Raw genomic sequence first — 17,886 nt, 5'->3', positions numbered from 1 at the left:
TGCTGCCATTATATCACTAAATTTACCATGAATTATTTTTAAATATGAGGAAGGCAAATAATGAGATTGACTAGTAATTATATAAATTTCAAAAAGAATCTGATTCTAGTCCATCTTTATACTATTCATGACATATGGATGTTTTATTACTTTAATGCTTTCTTTCAGCCTTCTCTTTGGCAGTATGATTGCTAGAATGATTGATGAGTTAAGCGCCTCTCTTTCATCAAACATAAGAATACACAGATGTTTGAAACAACCCAGAATCATGATTATCAAACCAAATGTATAATATTCTGTGGGTGTGTGAATGAGGCCTGTGTTCCTAAAGTGTTAACATTCTCTCAAGTTTTGTGGGGATTCTTTTTGGAGAGCACTTTTCAAATTTTTTAATTTTTATTTTATTTGAAAGGCAGAGAGAGAGAAAAATCACCCATCCACTGGTTCACTCCCTAAATACCCACAATAGCCAGGGCCAGGCCAAAGCCAGGAGTTAGAAACATAATCCAGGTCTCCTTTGTGAGTGATAGAAACCCATTCATTACTGGGGCCGGCATTGTGGCACAGTGGGTTAAGCTGCTGCCTGGGATGCTGGCTTCCTGAAGTCCTGGCTGCTCCACTTCCAATCTAGCTCCCTCAGTAACTTCCAGAATATTCTCTTGTGCCCATTTGCAGTTGATTCCAATTCCCATTCTCTGCTCTGTACAACCACCAATCAGGTTTCTATCTGTATAGATTTACCCATTCTGAACTTTTCCTAGAGAGAGAATCATACAACTTACTGCCTGTTATGACTGACCTCCCCTAAACATAATGTTTTCAAGGTCCCTCCATGTTGTAGAATACACCAGTACTCCATTCTTTTCATTGCTGAGTAATGGATATTTTATTTTTGGATAATCCATTCATCAGCTAATGAACCCTTGGGCTATTCCAACTCTTGCTGTTATGAATAATGCTTCTATGCACATTCAAATACAAGTCTTTCTGTAGGTGTATGTTTTGGATTCTCTTGTGTAAATACCTAGGAGAGAAATTCCATGCCACTTGTGAATTTTCTTACTTCTTGCTAGTATCTATTGGTCCTCTTTAGCTTGACCATTAGACTTATATCATATACTCACAAAATAGTCAACATGTAAGTTGATTCTTTTAAGAATGGCAGTAGATATTCGTCCATATAGGGAGTCTCCCACATGAAAAAGAGGGGTTCTCTGCATTTATTTGTACACTTAGCAGAAATCAGGTTTATTCTTTAAAAAAAAAAAAGATTTATTTTATTTAAAAGAGTTACAAAGAGGCAGAGAGAGAGAGAGAGCCATCTGCTGGTTCACTCCCCATATGGCTACAACAGCTAGAGCTGGGCCAATCCGAAGCCAGGAGCCAGGAGTTTTTTCCCGGTCTCTCACGCAGGTGCAGAGCCCAAGCACTTGGGCCATCCTCCACGGCTTTCCCAGGCCATAGCAGAGAGCTGGATTGGAAGTGGAGCAACCAGGATGAACTGCCCATATGGGATGCCGGCACCACAGTGTAGTTGACTGCCAGCCCCAGGTTTTATATCTTCTACATGATAATATATGTGTTCCCAAATCAATCAGTAAAAATATATTTAAAGATACAATCGGGTCGGAGCCGCAGCTCACTTGGCTAATCCTCTGCCTGCAGCACCGGCACACCAGGTTCTAGTCCCGGTTTGGGTGCCAGATTCTGTCCTGGTTGCTCCTCTTCCAGTCCAGCTCTCTGCTGTGGCCTAGGAAGGCAGTGGAGGATGGCCCAAGTGCTTGGGCCCTGCACCCGCATGTGAGACCAGAAGGAAGCACTTGGCTCCTGGCTTCGGATTGGTGCAGCGCAACGGCCGTGGCGGCCATTTGGGGGGTGAACCAACGGAAGGAAGACCTTTCTTTCTGTCTCTCTCTCTCACTGTCTAACTCTGCCTGTCCAAAAATTAATTAATTAGTTAAAAAAGGATACAATCAGAATTCTAGAACATTTCTTCTTCCTCCTTACATCTACTGTCTTTCCATTTGTGAGATATATTAACTTCTATAACATCTGGAGGAATTTTATCATCTTAGGTTATAATAAATTTTTAATTATTTTCCTTACTCATTGCTGAGTAACATTCTGTTATATGGATATTTCATGTTTGTGAGTGACATTTTTAAGCACACAAAAATATAAAGTTTTCATGACTACATGAGACTTTAAAAATATTCAGTATTATAGTGGGAATTTTGACTTCCAGAACTAAATTGCTGTCCTCTACCATCAGAGCTAATTGAATGAAAGGTTAGAGAAATACTGCCCACTGGTTCTCAATATGTTTCTGTGTAAGCACAACCTCATGAATGTATGACATTCAGAGGCATACCTGGACCTTGAGAGTTAAAAGACTTGTATAGATAGTTTTGCATGGATGGTTAGTGCAATTTCCCCTTCTAGCTACAACTGAATGGATGTCCCAATTCTCAACCACTGCCTTAGAAAACTTAATAGGCATGCCTTAATACAACCTTTTTAAAAAAGCAATTCCACCATCTAAAATGCATTAACAGAGCCTGTAATTCAAAAGATGCCTATGTGGTTCTGAATGGAAATGTGATTAATTATCCCCAATTTGTTGTACTTTGATTTTCCAATATCTAATTTGCTTTAAATCTGTGCATCTGAAACTTTAATGTGCCTGCAAATTACCTGAGGATCTTGTTAACACATATATTCTGATTCTGTAGTTACGGTATGGGCTCCGTGATGCTCAATTTCTAGCAAGCTCCTGGTGGTGCAGATGTTTCTGGGTCCAGAGTCCACACTTTGAGTAGCAAAGCTTTAAGCAGTTTTCCTGTGGAAGTGCTCCATAAATTTTGAATCTTACTGCCTCCTAACCTGTTGCAGGCTGTAAAGAAAGATAAACTAAGCTAGTGAAATTCATTTGAAATAAGAAGCCAGTAAAATTGTGAGTGATAGACTCAGCCTTTCCTGAGCATGGGGATTAGAAGTGCTGTTTGGGGCTTCATAATCTCTTTTTGCACAGGTATTTGAGGCTATGATTAAGAAGACTGAGTCAGCTGGAAGGCTGATCTCTGGATACATGAGGTATTATTCATCTCTGCATGGTATCTTATTGGGTCCATAAAGCTGTGTCTTTGATAAATCAGAAAACAAGGACAGGGGCCAGGGTTGTTGCATAGTGGGTGGAGCCACTACCTGTGACACCAGCATCCCATATGGGTGCTAGTTCAGGTCCCAGCTGCTCCACTTCTGATCCAGCTCCCTTCTAATGCACCTGGGAAAGCAGTGGAGGATGGTCCAAGTGCTTGGGCTCCTGCACCCATGTGGGAGACCCTGATGAAACTCCTGGTTTCTGGCTTCTGGCTTCTGGCTGGCTCAACCCTGGCTGTTGCAGCCATTTGGGGAGTGAACCAGCAGACAGAAGATTCTCTATCTCCCCTCCCAGTAACTCTGCCTTTCAAATAAATAAAATAAATCTTGAAGGAAAAAAAAGAAAACAAGGATGGGAACAGACAGATGAGTTGGGAAGCTATTATAATGGAAGAGCAGGGAAGTAGTGATGTGAGGCTAATTTAAAGCCGTAACAGGAAGATAGTATGGACAAACTTTTGAAACAAAGAAGGATGCCTGTAAGGTGTGCTGTGTGTATGAGTGCGCACATATGTGTGTGTGATATGATAAGGGAGGAGACTGGTGGAGATAGGGGATAGAGGTGATGCACGAAGTCCAAGATCTTTGAAGATTCTTAGCTTGAATGTTTTGGTTGAAGTGGTCTTCTGAACTAAGACAACCTAGTAGGAGAAGCAATATTGGGTAGGGGGTATATAGGAGAAATAAGTAGCTTTGACACGTATTTGAGGTATATGTGGACGATATGCCTAAGTAGTATGATGTCATGGTTTGCAGAAGGGTAAATCTAGGTTCAAATCCCAGCTCTGACATCAATTTAGCTGTGTGATCTTAGGCAAGTTATTTAATTTCTAAGAACTTTTTGTTCATATTTAAAGCAAGCATATAAAAGTACACAAGCTTATGAATAAAAATTAAATAATATATATATAAAGTACAAGTAGAGTACTAATAATAATATTCAATGCGTGTTAAAGCCACTGCCTGTGATGCTGGCATCCCATATTTGAGTACCAATTCAAGTCCTGGCAACTCCACTTTTTTTTTTTTTTAAGATTTATTTATTTGAAAGGCAGAGTTACAGAGAGGGAGAGACAGAGAGAGAGAAAAGTCTTCCATCCTCTAGTTAACTCCCCAAATGGCTGACATGGCTGGAGGCGGGCCAGCCAGAAGCCAGAAGCCAGGAGCTTCTTCCAGGTCTCCCCATGGGTGCAGGGGCCCAAGCACTGGGGCCATCCTCTGCTGCTTTCTCAGATGCATAAGCAGGGAGCTGGATCAGAAGTGGAGCAGCCGGGATTAAAACCTATGCCCATATGGGAAGCCAGTGCTGCTAAAATGCCTGACAAGGCAGTAGAAGATGGTGCAAGTACTTGGATCCCTGCAGCCATGTGGGAGACCTGGATGGAGTTCCAGGCTTCCTCCTGGTCCAGTCCTGATCATCACAGCTATTTATGGAATCAGCGATTGGAAGAATCTCTCTCTGCCTTTCTCCTTCTCTCTGGGACTGTGCCTTTCAAATAAAAATTTTAAAATATTTATTTATTTAAGAGGTAGAGTTACAGACAGAGGGAGAGATAGAAAAGTCTTCCACCTGCTGGTTCACTCCCTAAATGGCTGCAACAGCCAGAGATGGGCTGATCCGAAGCCAGGAGCCAGGAGTTTCTTACAGGTCTCCCACATGGGTGCAGGGGCCCAAGGACTTGGGCCATCTTCTACTGCTTTCCCAGGCAATAGCAGAGATCTGCATTGGAAGAGGAGCAGCTGGGACACAAACCGGCATCCATATGGGATTCAAGGCAGTTTGCAATCTCTGGCCTCCTTCCCTAAGCAATTTATATTAACATATACAATTGAAGAGAGTGACATATTCTATTTTAAGGTGCTTTCAGAACAATGTTTTTTCTTTGCAAAGTCTTACAATAGATTTTTAAATGATCAAGCCAAAACTTTACATCACAGGAGTAATTTAATTTAAAAACGTGTTTTCTTTACATAAAACAGCGAAGTGTTTATTTATTAAAACAAGAGCTCTCTAAATATCCTTCTCTGAGCCAAAAGTGGGCCAGATCCTGTAACAGAGAGCACATGGGTATCTACGGAGGCGGGAATCGCAGAGCAAAGAGGCAGAAGAACCCAGGGAGTTCTTTCTGGACCGCCCTTGGCACAACCCTAACCATTAAGGGTATTGGAAAAGAATTCTGGTTTGATGAGGAAGGAAATACAAAAGGGAAGGAAAGAAAAAAAGAAAGGAGGGTGTCTCACATCTCTCTACATTTGCTGTTTTGCTGACCTTTAACCAAGGAGATGAGAAGAAATTATCTTCTTTAGTACACTTCCAGGTTGGGATAGTTTTTCCCAGAGATACACGGCAGTCCGGGCTCTGGAAGAACTGACTCTTCCCATGCAATCTTTTAGAGCTGCCTTGGGACTACTTATTTTCTGCCTCTTAGTTAGGAAGAATCCAAGATTGCTCCTCTTCTCATCTGAAAGAAACATCCCCGCCTGTAGTACACGTCTGTCTCACTAAAGACGGCCCACATCTTGGAAGGATTAAGCCTTTAGGGCAGAGTTCCTTGGCTCCATGACTTGGCATCTGGGTTTGCCCCACCCCTTTGTATTTTAGCCATATGGCCTCCAGGCTTCCGTCTCAAAACAGCTTGCCAAGGGTCTCCCTTGCCTGTACATTGCCTTCCAACGCCTTCCTTCTTTTAAACTCGTTTTTACTTTCAGTGCACTCGTTAACTCCGGGGTATTGAGTTATTGTAAGAAATAAAAACAGCAATCAAATAAGCTTTCCCTGCAACATCATGCAAATGACTGACCTCATTCACCTTCGTGTTTAAGCAGCTGTGAGTCTTTGCCAAGACACAGAGAGGTGAAGGTTGCTCTGCAAGCATTTTGTTTTCTTAAAAGAATTTAAGAAAGAAAAATTATACTTGTAAATTGTTTAGATCTCAAAACAGAAAGTTGGACAAGAGATTGTCTGTAACTTATTACTGTAGTTAAATAAACAGGGGCTGCAGAGGAGGATGAGGGGGATAAGTGCATTGCATGAAAAAAAATGTGTGGTTTCTGACAATTTTATATTCTTCATTAAGGATCAGAAAGTTTAGGCAAGAATTTTGGATTTATACTAAGAATCGGGTCACCTATTGTGTGACCTTGGATAAGTCACTCACCCATCAGAACATTTCGTTTCTTGATGTGCAAAGTAGGGAAGATCTACTTCACTAGCCTTTTGTGGATTACATGGCATGAGTATGTAGTTACCGCTTATTAGACATCAGTTGCTATTAACTGCTGCCCCCTGGAATGGGCTGTTACTCCAAAAGTCCAGAAACTTTCTTTTAAACAAATATTTGGGGCTAGCACTATGGCATAGCTGTGAGGCCGGCATCCCATATGGGCACCTGTTCCAGTTAAGGCTGCTCCACTTCCCATCCAGCTCCCTGCTAATGCGCCTGGGAAAGCAGTGCAGGATGGCCCAAGTCCTTGAGTCCCTGCACCGCCCCCCCCCCCCCCCCGTGGAGATCTGAAGGAATCTCCTGGCTCCTGCCTGGCCCAGGCCTGGCCGTTGTGGCCATCCGGGAAGTCAACCAGTCAATAGAAGATTCTCTCTGCCTCTCTCTCTCTCTCTCTGTCTTCATTTCAAATAAGTAAATAAATCTTTAAAAAAATTTTAAATCGAGAACCGATTTCATGTATTTCATTGGTACAATTCTAAGAATTCGACATTTCCTTCCCTTCGTCCGTCCCTCCCAAGGAAACTTTATTGTGAAAAGGGTCAGGAAAAATAACACCTTTACACCTAGGATTCAGTTGCTTGAACCTAAACACACTTTAAACTTCAGACACAAACACGCTTTACCCGTGGCGGGACTCGCTTTGAAAACACCCCCATCGGGGTCTCACCCCAGTGTATTGTGGGAAGTGTAGTCCTGTGCTCCTGTCGCCGCAGTACAAAAAAATCGCGTGAGGAACTACAACTCCCAAGAGATGAAGCAGCGGGACTATTTCCCAGTTGGGCGGTAGCGCTGTGGGAGGGAATTGGCAACTTCGCTGCCTACGTGGGAGAGAAGGGAGGGTGGGGGGAAGTGTGGAAACCGTGAACCTGAGCCGCTGTTGCCGGAGGCAGATTTGGTAGGAGGAGTAGAGGGGGAAGACAGGGGTTGACGGTGAGGTGAGGAGGGCATCTAGGTCGTTGCTGCCAGGTGGCACAAACTTCTTCACGATGTGGCTGAAGCCTGAGGAAGTGCTTCTGAAAAATGCGCTGAAGCTGTGGCTGATGGAAAGGTCCAACGACTACTTCGTGCTGCAGCGGCGTCGGGGCTACGGGGAGGAAGGAGGAGGGGGACTCACAGGTAAGGCTGAGACACCCCCCCCCCCCCGATGCCTTAGCGCCATGGCTTCTGTTCGCGGTTTCTTAAAAGGTGCTGAGGAAAACAGTTACTCGCGGTTGCCGGGCGCTGGATCTTAACGCCTTGGCGGAGGGACTGGGCTTCTCCCGCCGCCGCCTTTCCGCCGCCGCCGCCGCCGCCGCCGCCAGCCAAGTCCGGAGAGGAGCAGTCTTTCTGGCCGAGCCCCTGCTCTTTGGGTGGGACGTGGGAAGAGAGGAGTTCTTTTCTAAGGCAAAGGAAGGATCTGGTGCCTGCCCTGTGGTTTCCCATGGCGGGAAGGGGCTGGTTGCGAGTGTTCAACCTAGAAAGGTCGCGCCTGTGCTGATGGCAGGGACCAGTTCGCAGCTGTGGAGTAACTTTTTTTTTTTAACATGAAATCCATAGGGATAATAACCACCCTGGGGAGTGTGTGGGGGTGGGGCGGGGTTCGGGGATGGCGAGGAGAAAGTGAGACGCCCTGATCACATCCTAAGAGATAGGCTTCAAATGAGAAACTGAGCGGGGAGGGTTGGAGCCAGGGCAAGTGATGGGATAGGGCTCAGAATTCCCGACCTCTCCCAACTTAGCATCTCTCGCTGCACCTCCCAAGTTTTCAATCCATGGGATTCCCTCGAAAAGGCTACTCTAGCGTCATCATACAAATCTCTCTCTGGAGTATTTGGCGCTGCCCCCTTTTTCAAAGCCATCATTCTAAGCCAAAGCACTTAAACAAATGGAAGTTTGAGTCTTCCTGCCCATCCCACCCCGCCCCCCCCCCCAATTTTTTAGATTTAAAAAAAAATCAAGAACTGTTTTTTGGCCTAGTGTTCAAAGTCTTGCAAAGAATGTTTTTTGAGACCCCCTCATCCTGGACAGGGCCATTCAAACTTTTTGGACTTTGGGAAAACAAGGGCCTTTTATCATGATAATTTCTAGTTTGGGTTTGAGGCCTTGAAGGGGTGGATGGGCTTAAATTACGTGATATGAGGGGAAGAGAAAAAGTTGGGAAGCCTGCATTTTGGTCCCATGCTAAGCTCTGACTTGTTGGATGACATTTGTCCAGTTATTTTTTTCATTTACTCAACCTTAAGCGACTACTGTGTGTGACAAGGAATGCTCCATAGGAAGATAATTAAGATTCAGTTCTTGTATTTGAAATGCTCATAACCTAACTAGAGGGAAGTGGGATGGTGGCCGGGGTGAGGGCATGAGCAAAGACCCCCTAGTAAACCAGGCAAATTAAAAATTGAACCAAATGACTAAAACGAGTGAAGATTCATTGGAGGAGGTATATTGCTTTTTCTCTTCTGTAAAATGGTACCTACCTCACACTTGAAAGGATAAAATGAAAAATAGTAGGTGCCAAATCAATGTATGTGAAGGGATCTATGGGATATTTTTTTTCTTTAACCTTAAGACCTGTTCACCTTATCCAGCTTCTGAAGAGGCTCTCTTGAAAATATGGCAACAAAAATTTCCCCATTAAAGTGGATAGTTTGTCATTTTTTGATTTTTTAAAAATTGCAAGTGTTATTTTGCAGAAGACTTTCCATTTAATGGATGCAGATACTGTCCGGATTGAAATTTGAGAATTAATAATCATAATTACTCAGTGATGTAAATTGTCCATGTGAGTCCATTGAAAGTAGGTTAGGATAGATTTAAAATATACCTTATATACACATATCAAAACATCACATAATACCCTAAACATATGAATACTTTTTATATGTCTTAAGTTTTTAAATAAAAGTAAAAAAATAAATTTTATAGACCTGTGTCAACAACCTCAGAAATAGTCTTCTAATATAATTTGGTTCCCATTAATTTTACTTGACCAGTCTTTACTTGAGCTTTTGCCCACATTCACCGAAGAGGTGTATTTCCTTTCATACAGCTGTATTCATAGAACATAATAGATAAATCCTTGAGAATCAAATCACTGCAATGTAGTATTAAATGGTTTTTATTTCTAAGTTTCTTTTAAGCAGTCACTCCTTGTTTTCTGTGTTTGAGTTTTCATTTGACATGCTTTCTTAAAAGTATAGATTAATTGCACCAAATTCTTATCTCCATCCCACTCACCCTATTTGATAGCCACCATCTGTCTAGAATAAGAGGAAATTTATCTGAAGAAGTAGTTTGAAATTTCTGCTAACCGTGTGTGCCATGACTACTGATAGCCCCATTGACTTAATGATTAGTTTGTGTTCTGCATGGCATTTTACCTGTAAGATTGACAAGATGCTTGAAATTACCATGTGACAGCTGCCTCTGTAATTCCTTGTAAATTAGCAAAATGGATCAGAAAGGAGCAGACGTGTTTTTAAGATTTGTTTGGTTCTTTTTAGTCTGGAGCAAAAACGTGTGCTGATCTTCATGGCTGCTCAACTACTATATTCTCACTTAAAACTGTGAAGTCAAGAGCTTTACTGTGCTTTACCGTAAATCAACATTTGGATTGGCTCTCACAGGAGTTTGTGTGCCAGCAGAAGCTTTTTTTTGTCCATTTTGTTTGCTCAAATACAGTGATATGTGCTACCCCTAAAAAGATTACCTTACACATTTTGCTTAATAAAGAAAAATAACAACCACCTGAAAACGTTAATGAATGTAACTTTATTTAAGATTTCCTTTCTTGGCCATGAGATAATTGGCAATAACTACCAGCAATGTCATGACTTTGGGTGTAGACTTGATGAAGTTCCTTGACTGCACTTTTTTTTCCTAATGATGGAATAGGAGCAACAGAAAGCCAACCGTAGGATGGCTATAACAACAGACTACTTTTTTTTTAAACAAGATTTATTCATTTATTTGAAAGTAAGAGTTACACAGAGAGAGGAGAGGCAGAGAGAGAGAGGAGGGAGGGAGGGAGGGAGAGAAGGAGGTCTTCCGTCCAATGGTTCACTCCCCAGATGGCCTCAATGGCCAGAGCTATGCCCATCCGAAGCCAAGAGTCAGGAGCCTCTTCCGTATCCCCAACGCGGGTGCAGGGGCCCAAGGATTTGGGCCATCTTCTACTGCTTTCCCAGGCCATAGCAGAGAGCTGGATCAGAAGATGAGCAGCCAGAACTAGAACTGGCGCCCATATGGGATGCCAGCGGTGCCCACTGTGCCACAGCGCCAGCCCTGAGACTACTTCTGAAGGTAGAATTTTGAGATCCTCTTTCTAAATTTTTGAAAGACTTCAAGCAGACATCTGGTACATTACTGACTATTTGCCAAACATTATCTTACTGAATGTCCTGGCTCCATCAGAGTGGAATGTTTTCTGGAAAATTTTGTCAGACCTAAGATTCTTTTACAGATAAAGTGATTTTCCTTCATTTGAAGAAATAGTTCACCCTTCTGGATTTTTACAGTAACCTTTAGTTATCCCTTGCTTCTGCTGGCTGCTGCAGGTGATGTCTTTTCTGTGGCATCTAAATTTAGCACCTGGTTTTATATAAAAAGTAATGTATTTTATATAAAAGTAATGTATTCATATTTGGCTTATTAAGTACAAATCAACAATTTGCTTGGCAGATGGACACTACTGCATGAGTGGAATTATGGGGCTATATTCTATTAAATAATCTAGTGTGTGGAATTTAGGAAGAAGTACCAATCAGGAAGACTTTATTTTGGTAGTTTGTTGAGAGTATTTTACTCTTGAATTTTCCATATCTGAATAGTACAAACATGTTCTTGAATATTGGATTCACCAATCCAATTAACTAGACCTTGTTTTTATGGTATAGAATAAAACTAGAAAATAAAACTTACTAAAATGGTATTGTAGGTACTTTTCATTGTATCCTCTTTCATCTTGGTACTGTTGCTTTGAAATTAAATCATCTGTGAAAACTAGAACATGATAATGTTTGAAATAAGTCATTTAAAAATGTTTGAAATCAGCTTGTTATGATGATTTGTCATAAACAAGTACATAATAAATGCTAAGGGAGTCTTTTTGAAAACCTCTTAATACCATCCCTTGAAAATAGTTTTTTTTTCACCACCCCCTCCTCAATGAGTCTCACTCTGAAAAGTGTTTGCATGAACTATTATTATTTTATAACTATATATTTATTAGCAGAATACCCCTACATTCTATACTAACAAAGTGACCATCTGATAAAATAATTTTTTGGCTTTCCAGGAACCTCATTACTAGCAAGGGGATGCCCAAATGATATGCATGACATTTTATTTTATGTAAGGAAATTTGTACACATGTCCACACACATATGCAGACCAAGTCAGTAAGTTACTAAATTCTCATTTTGGCTAGTTAAAAAGAAAAATCCCATAGGGTAACCCCTAAGGAGGGAGAATCACATTGTATACTCTAGTCCTTCCTGAAACATCTTTATCCTTGAGAAATCAAGTAAAACATTACCTTTAATAAATTCTTTGAATGAGAAAGGACAGCCTTGGAGAAGAGTTTAAAAAATAAAGGATATAGGGCCACTGTTGGAGTACAGCATGTTAAGCTGCCCCTTGTAATGCTGGCATCCCCTATGGGATGCTGGTTCGACTCCCTTGCTGCTACACTTCCAATCCTGCTCATTGCTGATGTGCCTGGGAAAGCAGCTGGTGATGACCCGTGTACTTGGACCCCTGCTACCCAGGTAGATCAGTATGGAATTCCAGGTTCCCAGCTTCATTTGCATGGCCCAGTCCTGATTGCTTGACTCTGTTTTTTTTTTTTTTTTTTTTTTTTAAACAAGGGATGTCACCATTTTTTCTTGGTAGTAGTGGAAGGATTATTGACTGTATGTGTAATAGCCCCATGCCTTTTTAGATACCTCTTGGTACAGTCTCTTTACTTCTTTCCCCTATTCTCTGCTGAAGCCTTCCCATCTTTATACATAGACTAGAACCAGTACTCTAGTTCACTGGAAGAACATGACTCCTCAATCCTCAAACATTAAGTTAAAGTCATAGTGATGTGGATTGTGTGCAAAGTTCTTTGTTTTTAGTGCAGATGTGATTTTTTAAAAATATTTTGTTTATTTATTTCGAAAGGCAGAGTTACAGAGAGAGAGAGAGAGAGAGAGAGGCGGTCTTGAATCCGCTGACCCACTCCCCAGATGGCTGCAATGGCTGGAGCTGTGCCAGTCGGAAGCCAGGAGGCAGGAGCTTCTAGCTTCTTCTGGGTCTCCCACATAGGTGCAGGGACCCAAGGACTTGGGCCATCTTCTACTGCTTTCCCAGGTCACAGCAGAGAGCTGGATCGGAAGAAGAGCAGCCGGGACTAGAACCGGCGCCCATATGGGATGCCGGCGCTTCAGGCCAGAGCGTTAACCTGCTGCGCCATAGCACTGGCCCCGAGATGTAATTTTTAAAAAAGATTTATTTTATTTATTTGAGAGGCAGAGTTATAGATAGAAAGAGGAATCAACAGAGAGAGATCTTCCATCTACTGTTTCATTCCCCAAATGGCCATAATGGCCAGAGCTGGGCCCATCCGAAGCCAGGAGCTTCTTCCAGGTCTCCTACTTGGGCCATCTTCTACTGCTTTCCCAGGCCATTAGCAGGGAGCTGGATGGGAAGTGGAGCAGCCAGGACTTGAACCAGCACCCATATGGGATGCCAGCACTGCAGCCAAGGTACCAGCCCCTGTGGAGATTTATGATATAAGTAGAAAACCAGTATTTGTTCTCTGGTAGATTTAATATTGATGAAACAAGACTAAAAAGTGATGACACTCACCACCCTTTATTTTTCAAAACCTTCTACAAGGCTGTCCTTCTCATTCAAAGAGATCTTTGAAAGCAGTTTTTTTTTTTTACTTGATTTCACAGGAATCAAAATATTCTAGGCAAAGTGAGTAGTACAAAGATATCTCCCCTTCTTAGATATTGTCCTAGGGGATTTTTTCTTTTTAATATGCCAATATCTACAAATATATAAATGTACTACCAGATTCAGTGACTTCACTTGCCCCATTAAATCTGCTTCTTTTATCTCCCTTGATTCTGTAATATTTTTCTATATATTTTCAGTTGGTAATTATTCTATAAAGGCTTTAGTTTCCTCAAATTTAAAATGGTGATAAAACTTGTCTTTCCTCCTGGCTCCTGGCTTCAGCCTGGCCCAGCCCTGGTTGTTAATACCAGTGAATGGGAAATTTCCCTCCCTCTCTCCCCTCCCTCCCCCCTCCCTCTCCCTCTCTGTAACTCTGCTTTTCAAATACATAAATAAACCTTTTTTTTTAAAAAAAAAAAAAAACTTGTCTTTCCTTTATCCCACAGCTTTGTTTTGCAGGCCAAGTGAGTTTTCAAACTTGTAAACAAGTCTCCAAACATGATTTCTTCCTTTATTTATTTACTAATGAAGGAATATGATGTTAGGTACCATTTTCTGGACCTGAAAACCAAAGAAGTCTGTATATTTATGTCATTTTTTCCCTCATCATTTCTTTTCCTGTGTTTTATATAGACTGTGATTTGGAGTGGTAACATTGAATATGTTCACTATGCAAAGATATCACTACAGAAGCAAAACACTCAATCATTGAATTTTGTTGTGGAAGTGATTATGCATTTATGCTTTATAATCAGAATAATATAAAGCAATTTGTCATGATAGCACTTTGGTTTTGACTGTGCTTGTCCAAGATCTAAAAGTTCTCAATCAGTGCTTAGATATAAGCAGCACTTTTTGTTGAATGGTATTGAAGAATATAAATTACTTTGGTTTCCTTAGTATTATTTTTCAAAACATAGTACTTGAAGAAATAACTTTATCTGATGAAAGCTCATAGTGCTGTGTACAGCATAAAGATCTATGGATATAAGGTAAGCTAAAATATTTTTTTTTTGACAGGCAGAGTGGATAGTGAGAGAGAGAGACAGAGAGAAAGGTCTTCCTTTTGCCATTGCTTCACCCTCCAGTGGCCGCCACGGCTGGCGCGCTGCAGCCGGCACACCGTGCTGATCCGAAGGCAGGAGCCAGGTGCTTCTCCTGGTCTCCCATGGGGTGCAGGGCCCAAGCACTTGGGCCATCCTCCACTGCACTCCCGGGCCACAGCAGAGAGCTGGCCTGGAAGAGGGGCAACCGGGACAGAATCCGGCGGCCCAACCGGGACTAGAACCCGGTGTGCCGGCGACGCTAGGTGGAGGATTAACCTATTGAGCTGCGGCGCTGGCCACTAAAATATTTTTAAAAGGTATTTGAATGTTTGTTATATTGCTATGTTTTTCATTTTTTTATTTATTTGAAAGGCAGAGCTACAGAGAGGCAGAGAGAGAGATAGAGAGGGAGAGAGAGAGAGGTCTTCCATTCACTGGTCCACTCTCCAAGTGGTTGCAACAGCTAGAGCTGAGCCAGTCCAAAGCCAGGAGCCAGGAGCGTCTGGGTCTCCAATGTGGGTGCAGGGGCACTCTGCTACTGCTTTCCCAGGCCATAGCAGAGACCTGGATAGGAAGAGGAACAGCCAGGGTTAGAACTGGTGCTCCAAAAGAGAATATTTCTATCATTTTTCATTTTACCTCTTTCAAGTGTGAGAGTGAAAGCATTACAGTTTGGCTTTAATTTTCATTTCTGTAATCCATATAAATAATGAGGTTGAGAACCCTTTCATTTACTCCCTAGTCTTTTTTTTTTCTGAAAGTTCCTGTGCTGCTATTGCTGTCTTTCATTTAATTGTCAGTCATTTATTGTGAATTTGTAGAAATTCTTTCTATATTCTGGATACAACTGCTTTTTTTTAATTTCTGAAAAGCTTTTATTTGTTTGAGAGGTAGAGTTACAGACAGAGACAGGGAGAGACAGAGAGAAAGGTCTTACATTCAGTGGTTCGCTCTCTAGTTGGCTGCAGTGGCTGGAGCTGCGCCGATTCGAGGCCAGGAGCCAGGAGCTTCTTTCAGGTCTCTCACGTGTGTGCAGGGGCCCAAGCACTTGGACCATCTTCCCCTGCCCTCCCATGCTAGATTGGAAGAGGAGCAGCCGGGGCTCTAACCGGTGCCCATATGGGATGCCGGCACCACAGGTGGCAGCCCTACCTGTTATGCCACAGCACTGGCCCCTGCTTTTTTTTTTTATTTTGAAGATTTATTTATTTATTTGAAAGGCAGAGTTACAGAGAGGCCAAAGCAGAGAGAGAGAGAGACAGAGAAGTCTTTCATCTGCTGGTTCATCCCCAAATAGCAACAATGGCCAGAGCTGGGCCAGACCAGTGCCAGGATCTAGGAGTTTCATCCAGATCTCCAGTGTGGGTGCAAGGGCCCAAGCACTTGGGCCATCTTCTGCTGCTTTCATGGTGCATTAGCAGGGAGCTGGATTGGAAGTGGAGCAGCCAGAACTCAAACTGGTGTCAATATGGAGTGCCGGTGCTACAGGCAGTGGCTTAACCTGCTATGCCACAGCACCGGCCCCTGCAATATAGTTCTTATATTGAATTTATGTTAGAAATTTTGCCTGGTTTTCTAACTTTTACTACTGCTGTATAATCATAAAAGGTAATAGTAAATTCTGGATGTGATGGTGTAAATAAATTCATTCAATAAATAACTAATGAGCCAGCCTCTAAAAACCGAGCACTGTTTTAGGTGCTGGATATAAAGCAATGAAAAAAATCTCAAATTTTATTTGCTGGAGTCAAATAAATAATATGTGATATGATTCAAAGTGATAAGCAATATGAAGAAAAAAAGTAAGGTTTGATAAAGATATTGGATTGGATATACAGGGGAAGCAGTTGTAATTTTCAATAAATGGTTTTGGGAAGGCCTCTTATGTTAACCTATGAGCAGAGACCAGAGGGGCTAAAGTATATGAGCCAAGAAGATATTCAAGAGCAAAGCAAATGTAGCTAATTTTAGGAATTCTGTTGTGAAGGAATAAAGAGATATGGGTGGTAGCTGCCTAGCCACTGTCCTGGGTGTTGGGTAGACAGTGATGAATAGAACAGAAGTTGACCCTATCTGTACAGAGTTTATAATCTAGTGGAACAGTCAACAATAGACACGTTAGCGAACAAATATATAGTTACTGAGGTTGTCAGTTATGTTTTGTTTGGCTCATAAATCTTCTTGAATGTGGGGTATTATAAACACTCAACACAGTTTTCTTAGGCCAGCTCTGATATAAAGTGTGCTTATCAGAAGTTCCCTTTAAAATGAAAACAAACAAACAAACAAAAAAAGAAATCCCCTTAAATGGTAAAAATATTTCCTAAAAGTGATGCTTAATAACAGTAGGAGTTGTACTGGTGGCAGAATTCCAGTGTGGCATCTGTGGAGGGTCTTGCCAAAACTCAGTTTGGATTGTTTTTGAAATAAATCATCCATCTATGAGTACTAACACTATCTGGGAAATGATTTGGTAGAGAGAAACAGGGAGGATATTCTTAGTGGGAGGAATAATGTGAGTGCAAAAGCAAAAGATGACAGTTGTTGAGACACAGCAAGTATTACAGATTTTTTGTTTAGAGTTGAAAATATGAGGCTTAGCAACTATAAAGGGTGTTGAAAAGTAACATCCTGGGCTGGCGCCGTGGCTTACCTTGTTAGTCCTCCACCTGCGGTGCTGGCATCCCATATGGCTGCCGGGTTCTAGTCCCAGCTGCTCCTCTTCCAGTCCAGCTCTCTGCTGTGGCCTGGGACGGCAGTGGAGGATGGCCCAAGTGCTTGGGCCCTGCACCCGCATGGGAGACCAGGAGGAAGCATCTGGCTCCTGGCTTCGGATTGGCGTAGCACCGGCCATGGCGGCCATTTGGGGAGTGAACCAACAGAGGGAGGACCTTTCTCTTTGTCTCTCTCTCTCTCACTGTCTAATTCTACCTGTCAAATAAAAAAAAAAAAGAAAAGTAATATCCTGGAGCTGGTGCTATGTGGGCCCCTGCACCCACGTGGGAGACCCCGAAGAAGCTCCTGGCTCCTGGCTTTGGATTGGCGCAGCTCCGGCCGTTTTGGCCAATTGGGGAGTGAGCTATCAGATGGAAGACCTCTCTCTCTCTGTCTCTCTCTGCCTCTCCTCTCTCTGTGTAACTCTGACTTTCAAATAAATAAATACATCTTTTTTAAAATAAGAAAAGTAATATTCTCACCTAAAACAAAATAATTGCCTACTTTTTTTTTAAAGATTTATCTATTTATTTGACAGGCAGAGTTTCAGACAGAGAGCATGAGAGACAGAAAAGTCTTCCAGCAATTCATTCCCCAGATGGCTGCAACGGCTGGAACCGGGCCGAACCAAAGCCAGGAGCCAGAAGCCAGAAGCTTTTTTATGGGTCTCTTACGTGGGTAGAGGGGCCCAAGCACTTGGGCTATCGTCCACTGCTTTCCCAGGTCATAACAGAGAGCTGGATCGGAAGTAGAGCAGCCAGGACACGAACCGGTGCCCATATGGGATGCTGGTGCTACAAGCAGAGGCTTAGCCC

At 42.3% G+C, this 17,886-nt stretch overlaps 1 protein-coding gene across 1 annotated transcript in view; it reads left to right on the top strand.

Moving 5' to 3' along the window:
* Window positions 1-7,187: 7,187 nt before the first annotated feature.
* The window catches only part of TBC1D8B (TBC1 domain family member 8B), an 86,059-nt gene continuing 75,360 nt past the window's right edge, over window positions 7,188-17,886 (top strand). The window contains exon 1 of the mRNA XM_002720152.6: window positions 7,188-7,499. Coding sequence (XP_002720198.3) covers window positions 7,370-7,499 — 130 coding nt within the window. The 5' untranslated portion in view covers window positions 7,188-7,369. The remainder of the gene's footprint in view (window positions 7,500-17,886) is intronic.

The sequence above is a fragment of the Oryctolagus cuniculus genome, chromosome X (assembly GCF_051225735.1).
Source record: "Oryctolagus cuniculus isolate XC-2025 breed Fujian yellow rabbit chromosome X, ASM5122573v1, whole genome shotgun sequence".
Lineage (NCBI taxonomy): Eukaryota > Metazoa > Chordata > Mammalia > Lagomorpha > Leporidae > Oryctolagus > Oryctolagus cuniculus.
This window is presented reverse-complemented; position numbering and strand designations above follow the sequence as displayed.